Source organism: Cebus imitator, unplaced genomic scaffold, assembly GCF_001604975.1.
Source record: "Cebus imitator isolate Cc_AM_T3 unplaced genomic scaffold, Cebus_imitator-1.0 Scaffold277, whole genome shotgun sequence".
Lineage (NCBI taxonomy): Eukaryota > Metazoa > Chordata > Mammalia > Primates > Cebidae > Cebus > Cebus imitator.
The window spans coordinates 2,351,046-2,364,477 of NW_016107592.1; the positions used below are offsets into that span (position 1 = coordinate 2,351,046).

A 13,432-nucleotide genomic window follows, 5' to 3' on the forward strand; every position below is an offset into this window, starting at 1 on the left:
GAAGGCAGCCTAATCCTCTTTATCTTCAGTTGATAAAAAAAAGGCAAATATTTCATGATTCTATTTCTAAAAAGTACATTGAATAGTCAAATTTATAGAGACAGAAAGTAGAATAGTGGTTACCAGGGACAGTAGGGTGTGGGGAATTATTGTTTAATAGGCACAGAGTTTCTGTTTGGAATGATGAAAAAGTTCTGAAAATGGATAGTGATGATGGATGCCCAACAATATGAATGTACATAATGCCATTAAACTGTAACATAAAATTGTAATTTTTTTTAAGACAGGGTCCTGTTCTGTCATCCAGCTGGAGTGCAGTGGTGCAACAATAACTTACTGCAGCCTCAAAGCCCTGGACTCAAGGGTTCCTCTCACTTTAGCCTCCCGAGTAGCTGGGACTACAGGTGCACACCAGCACGCCTGGCTAATTAAAAAACTTTTTGTCGAGATGGGTCTCCCTATGTTGCTCAGGCTGGTCTCAAACTACTGGCCTCCAGTAATCCTCCCATCTTGGCCTCCCACAGCACTGAGACTTTTGGCTGGGTGAAGCACTATACCCAGCCCCAAATAATAAATTTTATGTTATATATTATTTTACAACAATAAAAAACTTAAATTTGGAAAAAATAAGGTATATATAAATGTACAGAAGTGGAAAGATCTTTCAGGCATATTGTTAAATGAAAAGCAAATCATAGAATGACATGCAAAACAATAAGAATGCACATAAACATATGTATAAATTGCTAATATACATAACACCTAAAAAGATACATACCAAACTGCTATAGTAGTTTCCTTTGAAAAGAAAAATGGAATTGAGGGTGCAGATAAGTGGGGCAGGCAGTAAATCACAGCATTTCTAGATTGTCTGGATAAGTTTATGATGAGCATATGTTCACACAGTACTTTTCTAATTAAAAAAAATAAATGTTTAAAAAAGTATTGTGCTACTATAATCTATTTTCATAAGTGGGTATTATATAGTTTTCTATAATTATAAAACCCTGTTGTTCAGATTCAGGTAATACTTTCTTAAAGTACATTGTTAATTGAGAAATTATATAAAGGTGACATAATCCACCTAAATCCTAATGCTCATCTCATTTTCTTTCTTTTTTTTTGAGATGGAGTCTTACTCTGTCGCCCAGGCAGGAGGGAGTGCAATGGTGCGATCTTGGCTCACTGCAAGCTCCACCTCCCGGGTTCAAATGATTCTCCTGCCTCAGTCTCCTGAGCAGCTGGGACTGCAGGCGTGTGCCACCACACCTGGCTAATTTTTGTATTTTTAGTAGAGACAGAGTTGCACCATGTTTCCAGGATGGTCTCAATCTCCTGACCTCATGATCCACCTGCCGTGGCCTCCCAGAGTGCTGGGATTACAGACATGAGCCACTGTGCCCGGCTCTCATTTTCAATTATCAGTTAACTGAGACAACAGAATATGGACAGAATAACAAATCTATCACTATAAAAACAACTCTGGCTGGGCACGGTGGCTCATGCCTGTAATCCCAGCACTTTGGGAGGCTGAGGCGGGTGGATCACCTGGGGTCAGGAGTTTGACACCAGCTTGTCCAATATGGTGAAACTCTGTCTGTACTAAAAATAAAAATTAAAATTAAAAAGGCCAGGTGCAGTGGCTTATGCCTATAATCCCAGCACTTTGGTAGGCCAAGGTAGGTGGATCACCTGAGGTCAAGAGTTCAAGACCAGCCTGGCCAACATATAGTGAAACCCCTGCCTCTACTAAAAAATACAAAAATGTTCATTATCACTGGTCATTAGAGAAATGCAAATTAAAACCACATTGAGATACCATCCATCTCACACCAGTTAGAATGGTGATCATTAAAAAGTCAGAAGACAACAGATGCTGGAGAGGATGTGGAGAAATAGAAACACTTTTACACTCTTCGTGGGAGTGTAAATTAGTTCAACCATTGTGAAAGACGGTGTGGCGATTCCTCAAGGATCTAGAAATAGAAATTCCATTTGACCCAGCAATCTCATTACTGGGTATATACCTAAAGAATTATAAATTGTTCTATTATAAAGACACATGCACAAATATGTTTATTACAGCATTGTTCACAGTAGCAAAGACTTGGAACCAACCCAAAAGCCCATCGATGATAGACTGGATAAAGAAAATGTGTCACATATATACCATAGAATACTATGCAGCCATAAAAAAGGATGAGTTCAGGTCCTTTACAGGGACATGGATGAAGGTGGAAACCATCATTCTCAGCAAACTAACACAAGAACAGAAAACCAAACACCGCATGTTCTCACTCATAAGTGGGAGTTGAACAATGAGAACACATGGACATAGGGAGGGAAACATCACACACTGGAGACTGTCGGGGGGCAGAAGGCTGAGGGAGGGATAACATTAGGAGAAATACCTAATGTAGATGATGGGGTGATGGATGCAGCAAACCACCATGGCATGTGTATTCCTATGTAACAAACCTGCATGTTCTGCACATGTACCCCAGAACTTGAAGTACAATTAAAAAATTAAAAAAGGCCGGGCGCAGTGACTCATGCCTGTAATCCCAGCACTTTGGGAGGCAGAGGCAGGCAGATCACAAGGTCAAGAGATCGAGACTATCCTGGTCAATATGGTGAAACCCTGTCTCTACTAAAAATACAAAAAATTAGCTGGGCATGGTGGCATGCGCCTGTAGTCCCAGCTACTTGGGAAGCTGAGGCAGGAGAATTGCTTGAACCCGGGAGGCGGGGGTTGCAGTGAGCTGAGATGGCGCCACTGCACTCCAGCCTGGCGCCTGGCAACAGAGCAAGACTGTCTCAAAAAATAAAAATAAAAAATAAAAATAAATACAAAAATGAGCTGGGCGTGGTGGCATGCACCTATAGTCCCAGCTACTTGGGAAGCTGAGGCAGGAAAATCACTTGAACCTAGGAGGTGGAAGTTGGAGAAGCCGGGATTGCTCCACTGCACATTAGCCTGGGCACCAGAGCAAGACTGTCTCTCAAGAAAAAAAAAATTAGACAGGGGTGGTGGCACATGCCTGTAATCCCAGCTACTCAGGTGGCTGGGGCAGGAGAATCACTTGAACCTGGGAGGGGGAGGTTTCAGTGAGCTGAGACCACGCCACTGCATTTCAGCCTGGGTGACAGAATGAGATTCCATCTCAAACAGAACAAAACACACCAAAAAACCCTAAGAATTGATGTGTTATTAGAGAAACTTTTCTTTCTGCTCACATACAGAGTTCTGAAAATTGATATGTGATAGTTCTACATATTTTTGGGGTACATGTGACATTTTGGTATCAGTACACAACGTGTAATAATGAAATCAGGGTAATTAGGGTATCATCACCTCAAACATCATTTTTGGGTGTGTTGGGAAGAAAAGGAAACATTTTTGTCATGTAAATTACTACTAAATGAACTAAGAATTTCTTGCTTTTAACACTTACCCTATCCCGTCCAATTGGCAGTGGATGCGCTGTGTACATGTTTCTTTTGCCATCATACCCAGGCTGCCGATCACCAAATATTTGCATCTTGAAGTGCCGCACCATTGTATCTACTACCTCCCTTCACAGTAATGGAGATAATGGCAATTAGCTTTCAGAAATGGTGAACAGTAAGAAAAGCATCATCATACCTAAATCATTTAAATTTCAGTTCAATATTACTTAGAAAAAGTAAGAGTTAAGGTTACAATTAATTCAAGTACTTTAAAAAATAGTTGACTAAAGAAAGGTTGCGACAAATATACAAAAACAACAATATGATATCAGAAGTGGGGAATAAAAAGAAAAAGAGAATAACATTTATGGTATTCTTTCAATCTCCTCTTTCCAAAATTCTCTCCTATGACAAACACAGCCTTATAAGAATAACCTGGCTGGGCATAGTGACTCATGCCTGTAATCCCAGCACTTTGACAGGCTGAGGTGGGTGGATCACTTGAGGTCAGGAGCTTGAGATCAGCCTGAGCAACATGGTGAAACTCTGACTCTACTAAAAATACAAAATTAGCCTGTAATCCCAGCTGTTTGGGAGGCTAAGGCAGGAGAATCGCCTGAACCTGGGAGGTAGAGGTTGCAGTGAACAGAGATTGTGCCATTGCACTCCAGCCTGGGCAACAAGAGTGAAACTCAGAAAGGAAGGAAGGGAAGGAGGGAAGGAGGGAAGAAGGGAAGCAGGGAAGGAAGGAAGGAGGGAAGGCGGGAAGGAGGGAAGGAGGGAAGAAGAGAGGAAGGGAGGGAGGGAGGGAGTTTGACATGGATGTACATCACTGAATGACGACAAGTTTGTCATCAAATCAGTATCCTTGCTGGGTGCGGTGGCTCAGACCTGCAACCCCAACACTTTTGGAGGCTGAGGCAGGTGGATCACGTGAGGTCAGGAGTTTGAGGCCAGCCTGGCCAACATGGTGAAACCCAGTCTCTACTAAAAAAAAATACAAAAATTCACTGGGCATGGTGTAATCCCAGGTATTTGGGAGGCTGAGGCATGAGAATTGCTTGAACTCAGGAGGCAGAGGTTGCAGTGAGCCGAGATCGCACCACTGTACTCCAGACTGAGTGGCAGAGTGAAACTTTGTCTCAAAAAAAAAAAAAAAATCAACATCCTTATTCAAGTATACTGGTTTTGGGAAAGAGAATCAGCAGGAATTCAAAAATCTGAGGATCAGTAAATCTAAGATGCATGACATTGAAATAAGTAAGTCACCCCTTTGCCTAATGCTAGTGATTTATTATTCTGTATACTATCTTGTCTTATTCCAAAGTTCTTGTCTTATTCCAAGCAGTGTAGACGAGGGAATGTTGTAAAACAGTCTCATTCCAAAAAGATTATTAATATAACTTCTTTGGTTTTAGAATGAAAGTCTTTTTCTCAATCAAGCATGCAGAGCTTTACTTAAGTGTTCTTGCATATATGCCAGATCATACTGTATGCAGGCCGTGGAATAAATGCAGTGGCAAGGAAAGTGGTGTATAGAGTTTAAGATACGGACAGACCCGAGTTTGTGAGATGTTTGAATGCTAGAGTCAATGAAAAGTTAGGTGCTTTGACTTACCAACATTAATGAGTTTAATGTGTGGGAACCATATCTTAAAAGCCAAAATACATCACAACAAGCTAACACATTTATATTACTACAAATGAAATCTGTGGGAAAGTCATGTTTACAAACCAAATCATGTGACTGAAAAAAATTGATGGAGAGATGTGCTATCGTACATTCTCCATTTTAAAGAGCTAACTTAAGAACTATACATTTTCATACTAGAAAAGAGTAATTTCTCATCTTATATTCTTAAATTATGACCAAAGAGTTTTACAGTGAAGAGCTACTTTCACCTCTATTTTCATTTAATCTTCACGGCAACCTTGTGAAACAAGTAGGAAAATGATTATGATACTCATATTAAAGAAAAGAAAAATTCAGAATGGTCGAGTGACCTGTCCCTGGTCACACAATGACTAAGTGGCAGAACTGCATGACCTTGGACAAGTTACTTAATCTTTCACATGTCTGTTTCTTCATATGTAAAATTACGGTAATAATAATACCTCCCTCAAAAAGTGGCTAAGCGAGCAAATACACCAAATATTTATTTATTTATACTGTGTTAGGCATAACCCTGACCTACTCATGGATATCATTCCAAGAATTGTCCTCTCTCTTACATCATCGAATTTTTCCTCTTTACTGGATTACTCCCTTCAGCCTACAAATATGCTCTAATTTCTCTCATCTTAAAAAAAAAAAAAAAAAGTAAACTTTCTTGGGACAGGTGCGGTGGCTCACACCTGTAATTTGGGAGGCAAACCTGCTATTAAGGAGCCTATTATCTTAGAGAATAACAAACGCTACATGTTGGATGAATTTAGAGAACAATATGACACAGAAATAAATTGCATACACTTAAATATACAGAAGTCCACTCTTTCTAATCCTTACCTGTTAACTCTACGAGGCCGTTTTTCGGGTTTAATATCCACGTCATAGTGATACACATCTATTTTAGGAATCTGAACCTGAAAATGATTGGCTAACAGTCGAATTGGTTTTCCAACAGTTCCAAGGCCAGGACGACGAGGTGGCTGAAACAGGCTAGCCGGAGGTCCTAAAGAGATTGAAAGACATTTGCTGTGCTACTTTTTTTTTTTTTTTTTTTTTTTTGAGACAGAGTTTTGCTTTTCTCCCAAGCTGGAGTGCAGTGGCTGATCCCCACTCACTCCAACCGCTTTCTAGTTTCACGCTATTCTCCTGCATCAGCCTCCTGAGTAGCTGGGATTACAGATGCCTGCCACCATGCCCAGCTAATTTTTGTATTTTTAGCAGAGACGGGGTTTCACCATGTTGGCCAGGCTGGTCTCGAACTCATGACCTCGTAATCCGCCAACGTCAGCCTCCCAAAGTGCTGGGATTACAAGTGTGAGCCACCATGCCTGGCCTGCTGTGCTATTTATTCTTCTTGTTGTCGATGATGATGATGATGGCTGCAATTATGGAGATCTTATTATTCACTGTATGTACTCTAAAGAGTTTGAGATGTCTTTTGACCTAAGGTTCTCTAGATTTCTAAATATTTTGCCATGTTGCTATTACTTTTAATATGAGGACATCAAGATTAGAATGATGAATTCCTCTTAGACACAGGCTACAGTATAAAATCTTGCATGACCATTAGTAGTTCTATAGCTAGGCTTACAAAATTATATGCATTGTTAAAACCATCTCTAAACTCTGGGAGCCACCATTCCCAGAGTTGGAAATTATTTATTAATCTCTTACAAATTAGCCTGCATTATTATAGATTGTACATATAGGAGAAGATTAAACCACAGCTCTATTATGAATTTATTTGCTAATTTTGATAGTGAAACAATACCAATAAAGCTAGACCTTCTCCTATATAACTTGATATTTTTAGAACCTAGATAATCTGAGATTTCTGGCTCATAAGGGCTAGTTTATTCCACAGACATTTATTCAATTACAACATGCCTAACCTGTGCTATGGACTCAGAAAGAAGACAGAGCCCCTTCTTTCAAGGAATGTACAGTCTAGACCAGTGGTCCTCAATCTGGGGCAATTTTGTTCCCCAGGAAACATTTGGCAAATGTCTGGACACATTTTTGGTTGTCACAACCTAAGTAGTGCTGCTAGCATCTAGTGGAAAGGACCCAGGATCCAGCTACACATTCTACAATGCATAAGACAGCCCCCACAACAAAGAATTACCCAGTCCAAAAAATATCAATAATACTGAGAAACAGGTTGAGAAACCCTGATGTAGACAGAGTAACCTTTCCAAGCTATTTTTAAAAAGAAAAGATTCCAAGTTAAAGAAACCTTGCACACTCTCTCCCCTCAAAAATTTCAATATACATTATCATATTAAATTTTCTAAAAAGTCATGTAATAAACCTGGTTAACTTTACCTCATCAATTAGCTAATTCCCCAGCCCCCACCCTACAGAACTCTCTTTCTCTTTAAGATTTGAAAATCTATTAATACTCAGCAGAAAAGGATCTTGTGGCGCATAGTCTGGGAGACACTTGTTTAGAGAAAATCCTATGCCTTTTTGATGATAATATCTAGTGGATACTGGCCTAAACAATAAACATCTTTTCTGGTATGAATAAGCATTGAGCAAAGTGGGCTGTGGTTACAAGGGAAGGTTACAACAGTAACTATTACTGGAATGGCATTTCGCTGAGAACAAAGGCTTCACTAAGGAGAGAAAACTTTGAAGCAAGTTATTTGGGCCAGGCATGTTGGCTCACGCCTGTAACCCCAGCACTTTGGGAGGCCAAGGCAGGCAAATCATCTGAGGTGAGCAGTTTGAGACCAGCCTGGCTAACATGGTGAAACTCCATCTCTACCAAAAATACAAAAGTTAGCCAGTCATGGTGGTGGGCACCTGTAATCCCATCATTCATAAAGCTGAGGCAGTAGAATCGCTTGAACTGGGAGGTGGAGGTTGCAATGAGCAGAGATCGCCCCCACTGCACTCCAGCTTGGGCAACAGAGGGAGACTCAGTCTAAAAAAAACAATAACAAAAAGAAGTTGTTCTGGTCCAATATCACTTAGGAAAATTGAGCAAATTATGATATTTATGGTGACAGATCACCATATTCTAACACTTAAAGTATTAAAAATAGTTTTACATATTAATCATTCATTTTCCCACTATATTCTACTTATCCTTCAGAATTTGGTTTAGATGTAACCTCTTTGGAAAGCCTTTCCTTATTCTCCCAGACTAGAGGATCTGTTGTCTGTGTTCAAAAGACTCTCTGTATAGGGGAACATGTAAAGCAAGTATAAGAAACCACTTCTCGTTAAGTTACTCTGTCTCCTCCACTAGACTACAAGCTCTTATAAGAAATGAACCTCCTGTTAATCTTCTCAATATCTAATGCAACAGCCATCATGTTGTAAGAATTCAATAAATGTTGAACTGAACAGTATCAATAATCCCAGATAGAATCTAAACACAGAAATAATAAAAAATCTCTCTCCTCCCTTCTTTCCTTCTCTCTCTCTTTTGTCTTTTCTTCTTCTACTTCTTCTTCTTCTTCTTCTTTCTTCTTTCTTCTTCTCCTTTTTTTTTTTTTTTTTTTTTTTTTTTTTTTTTTTTTTTTTTTTTTTTTTTTTGAGCCAGGGTCTTGCTCTGTTGCCCAGGCTGAAGTGCAGTGGCTGAATCATGGCTCACTGCAGCCTCAACCTCCTGGACTCAACCAATCCTCACAATTCACCCTGTCGAGTGCCTGGGATACCATGCCTAGCTAATTTTTGTATTTTTGGTAGAGACAGGGTTTTGGGTTTTGCCATGTTGCCTAGGCTGGTCTTGAACTCTGGGGCCCAAGCGATCTGCCCACCTTGGCCTCCCAAAGTACTGGGATTATAGGTATGAGCCACCGCACTCAGCTGACAATTATTTTTTAATGAAGCAAAAGCACATAATTTATACTAAAAGTATTCTTACTGCTTGGCATTGAGTTCTACTTCTAGTGTACAAGGGGACCTATCAATACAATTGATAAGACAATTACAAACAAGGTAACAAGGTAAGAAGTAAATCGTAAATAATGTGAGAGGTGATAAACATACTGAATTAACCCAATTAAATCATATAAATAAGTCAACTCTGCATATTTCAAGATATACTTAAGCAACTCACTTCATAAAGTTGCAAGAGGCTGGGCACAGTGGCTTATGCTTGTAATCCCAGCACTTTTGAAGGCTGAGGTGGGCAGATCACCTGAGGTCAGGAGTTTGAGACCAGTTCAGTCCCTGAGTTTTATTTTTGGGGTATCCCCAAAATGTGGTGACAAAGTCAGATAACTGCATTCTCTGAAAGGGCAACAAATGTGACTTAACATAGAACAGAGGAAGTCAGCCTTAAATGAAGAGGAGATGATTAGGTTAGAAGTCAAATGACCCAAACTCTGGTCTTTATTTCACCATTTGGCCTTTTGAAACCCTGATGAAGTCACTTCATCCTTTCTGAACCTCACTTTTCTCATCTGTAAAATGGGATAGCTACCTGCCTTGCCTACCTCCCAGAGGATCAAATGAGCTTATAGTTATAAAAGCACTTTACAAACTATAAAGTACTGCAAACAACAATTGCCAGAATAAGTGGTAATCTAATTAATTACATTTCTGAGTGCTGTCAGAAACTGAACCAGGTTGGGGGATGAGGGGGACAGAACAAGACGAGAATGCATCAGGGACTGTTAAAGTAAGGCGGGTACAAAGCACTAGATCCAGGTGTGCTCTGCCAGAGAAGCAGGGAGATTCTCTAGGTTCTAAAACAGCCTGGATGAATCATCCCACAAGATGATCAACTCCCTTTCCTTTGATTCTATGCTTAGCAGGCAGCTACTTATTGATTGGGTTTCTAAGGTACTGCAACACCAAAAAAGGAGTTTGCTAGAGAGCAGACAGGAAAATATTCCACTCAGCAGAAAAGATCTATGTGACATTTTGGCTTATTCATTAGTGTCGTATAAATGTGGTTAGTGAGAATTAATTTTCCACAATCTGAACAATTCTGAGTGAACTGCTAAGTTCTCAAACCTTCGAAAGCCAAAATCAAACCCAAAGAAAATAGAGTCCCTGGGCAGTGCCTAACATCACCAGGTTGATCCTTTCAATGAAATTCAGTTTATGCACACAGTTACAGTTTCTTATGATACCAGCTCATAAATGCAACAGTTGCTTCATTTACGAATTACTAGGGGGAGGGAAGAAACATTTGTTGAGCATCTACAGGCACTAGTCTCTGTAATAAGACTTCTCGTACAGACTCATTTCATTCTCTCAACAATCTTACAGAACATAATTATTATTACCCTCCATTTATAGATGAGAAAATGAAAGTTCAAAGAAATTAAGTAATTTGCCCAGGGTCATATAACTATTACATTACTAGATTGAATTTGAACAGAAGTCTGTTACATTCCTAAAGACCTGATCATGTCTTTAGCCAGGGGACATACCTGAAGTTAACCTAGCATAATACACTGAAGTTTATCAAGTAATATTAATGCGACAAGTCAATTTATTCTTAAAAGGCAGATGAAATTTGATTAGGAGGGCCTTTAAACAATACTTTAAGAAGCAAATTAGAGTGGGGTTTAATCACTCAGCTATGCAAACAAGTGCTAAGTCAACATACCTGCCAACTTTCCAAACTCAAATGGCAACCCAAATTTTCTATGCACTAAAAAGATGAAACACTCTACGATTAAGTCCATTATGTAGGTAAGGTTTGAATATTAAAGTTAATTCTACCATAGCCCCTAAACCCTGCCCTACTTAGCTAAGGCATTAGAAACCTGTTGGGCTTTGAGGTGGAAGCACCAGGCCCCAATACTCAGGGCACTTGTTACAGCCTGGAATGGTTCCCCTGATTTGGATAGAGTGAGAGAACCAGAGGCCATCCATATCCACAACAAATTACAGTTTCCAAAGCACTTTCTCCTTCATTTGATCCTCACAACCACTCATAACCCAATTAGAAGAGAACGCAGGGTATTGAAGCCTGTGCTGGAGCAGACTGACAGTCAACTCCTCTGTCACTCAAAGGCTGGCCTGGACCACTCTGGGACTAACACACAGACTGGGTGACAGAGGCATAGGACCATGTACTTCGGGACATCAGGGCCTTTCAGAAAGGGTGGGCATTTTGTCCCTTGGCCTTCAGAGATCATGAGAGGTGTTCGGGTGAAGTTCTTCTTCCTCTTCTGAAGGCTCTGGACCGTCTGCCAGTGCAAAGAAAAATAGGGGTGCGGCCCCAAACCAGGACTATCAGCTGGTAGTAGGTGGCGGGGCCCTTCCTGCTCTGGGCCAGGTCTCCGCATGCACTGGGCAGCGGATCGCCCCTTCTGAGGCCCAAACTACCCTCGCCGCGACCCCGGGCACAAACCATCTCCCTGAGGTGGGGCCAAGTCTGGTCTCCGCCTGGCGGCAAGGGTCACCTTCCCGAACCTCCCCGCCAGACCTCGGGATCCACCCCGGCTCCGGGCTGGGTCGCGGTCACCGCCCCCCAAGGCCCGGGTCAGCTCCCACAGCCTCGTGCCACAGGGCTCGGGTCCCCTTCCCAGAGGCCTGGCGGCCCGAACCCGGCGGGGCGACCGGGCAGCGAAAGTCCTGGCTACCGGCCTCGGGCCCCGGGTCCCGCCCCGACCCGAACTCGTTTCTCACCGGGTCCCAGCGCCTCCATGGCGGCGGCGGGGGCCGCCTCGCCCCGGTCCCCGGCGCCTCCCGCTCCGGGCCCCGCCGCCGCCGCCGCCGCCGCCGCGTAACGCTTGATCTCCGGAATATTGGCGCTGGGGTGGCGCCGCGGAGACGCGGGCGCTGGGCAGGGGGCGGCGGCGGCTCCCGGCCCGGGAACAGGGACCCGGCTCCCGCGGCTCTTCCGGCCTCAGCGATAACAAAAACAATCCCCGCCGCTGCCGCCGCCGCCACCAACGGGAGCGGGAGCGGGAGCCAGCGCGTGCACCCGCCGGGAGGGGAGGGGGCGCGGGGTACGCGGGCCTGGGGTCCCAGCGGGCGGAGGGGGCGTGCGCGGCCCCGGGCAAGGGGATCCACCGAGCCCGGCGTGGGGCCAGACAGGTCGGCTGGACGAGCGCGCACCCGGAGGGGGCAGTCCCCGGTGAACGTGTCGGGCACGCGCCCGCTGTCCCGCTCTGCCCCGTCCGCCCGAGGAGGCCGTCCGGTGGCTAACGGCTCTTGGGGGGCTACATGCCATCCCCCCAGGGCATCCGGCAAAAGATCTGGATTCCAGTCTCGCTGACCCAGATTCAGTTTTCCACTTCTGCGGGTGGAAAGTGTACTGAAATTCACAGGAGCCACCTCTCCTCCCTCCTCCCACCCCAGATCGCTTCTGTCATCCTGTCTTTTGGGGTCACCTTAGACGCAGCAGTCCTTCTTCATCCCTTCAACCAATACCACACACCCAACTTCGTCCCTCTCCGTGCAGCCGGAAGGCACCACGGGAATGGACCCTGATAAATGATGCATTCCCTCCCTGGTCCCATGACAAGCGCCTCAGGTCAGCAAATCACCAGTCACTTTAGAAGAGAAGGGTCTTGGCAGGGCATGGTGGCTCACACCTGTAATCCCAGCACTTTGGGAAGCCGAGGTGGGTGGATCACCTGAGGTCGGGAGTTTGAGACCAGCCTGGCCAACATGGTGAAACCCCGTCTTTACGAAAAATACAAAAAATTAGCCGGGCGTGTTGGCGGGCGCCTGTAATCCCGGCTACTTGGGAGGCTGAGTCAGGAGAATTGCTTGAATCCAGGAGGCGGAGGTTGCAGTGAGCCGAGATCATGCCATTGCACTCCAGCTTAGGGGACTGAGTGAGATTCTGTCTCAAGGAAAAAAAAAAAAGGTCTTGCTGTCTTAGATGCCTTCCCCTTAGCAGCCAAGAGCCAAGGGAGTAGCACCACCTCCAAGGTAGCTTGGTCAGCCCATCAGGCCCAGCATCTTTAGGGCTTTCAGTAAGAACTTTGAGTGGGAGAACATTAACAACAGGCCAAGAAGCAGTTTCTAGTTAGCAGAATGAAGGAGCCCCTTGCCCACCAGTTGAAAAGGTACAATGAGCGTGTGTATGTTGTATTCCTTTGCTAGGGCATAACATAGCAAAGTATCTCAGACTAGGTGGCTAACAACAGAAATCTATTTTCTCACAGCTCTGGAGGACATGGTGTAGGCAGGGTTGATTCCTTCTGAGACCTGTCTCTGGCACTTGTAGATGGTGGCCTTCTCCCAGTAACTTCACATGGTCTTCCCTTTGTGCGCATCTGTGTCCAAATTTCCTCTTCTTGTAAGGATAGCAGTTGTATTAGAGCAGGGCTCACTCTAATGACCTTGTTTTAACTTAATTACCTCTTCGAAGACCCTGTTTCCATC

The 13,432-nt window shown here is 43.5% G+C and overlaps 1 protein-coding gene across 2 annotated transcripts in view; it reads right to left on the bottom strand.

Moving 5' to 3' along the window:
- The window catches only part of AGO4 (argonaute RISC component 4), a 48,158-nt gene extending 36,011 nt beyond the window's left edge, over positions 1–12,147 (bottom strand). The window contains exons 1-3 of one of the 2 annotated variants that reach the window (XM_017501087.2): positions 11,723–12,138; positions 5,957–6,122; positions 3,456–3,576 (exon numbers count right to left, since the gene is read on the bottom strand). In XM_017501087.2, the coding sequence (XP_017356576.1) occupies positions 3,456–3,576; positions 5,957–6,122; positions 11,723–11,741 (306 nt within the window). In that variant the 5' untranslated portion in view covers positions 11,742–12,138. Of the gene's footprint in view, positions 1–3,455; positions 3,577–5,956; positions 6,123–11,722 lie in introns of both variants that reach the window. The other variant, XM_017501088.2, reaches the window with a different exon arrangement.
- Between the last annotated feature and the right edge of the window lie 1,285 nt (positions 12,148–13,432).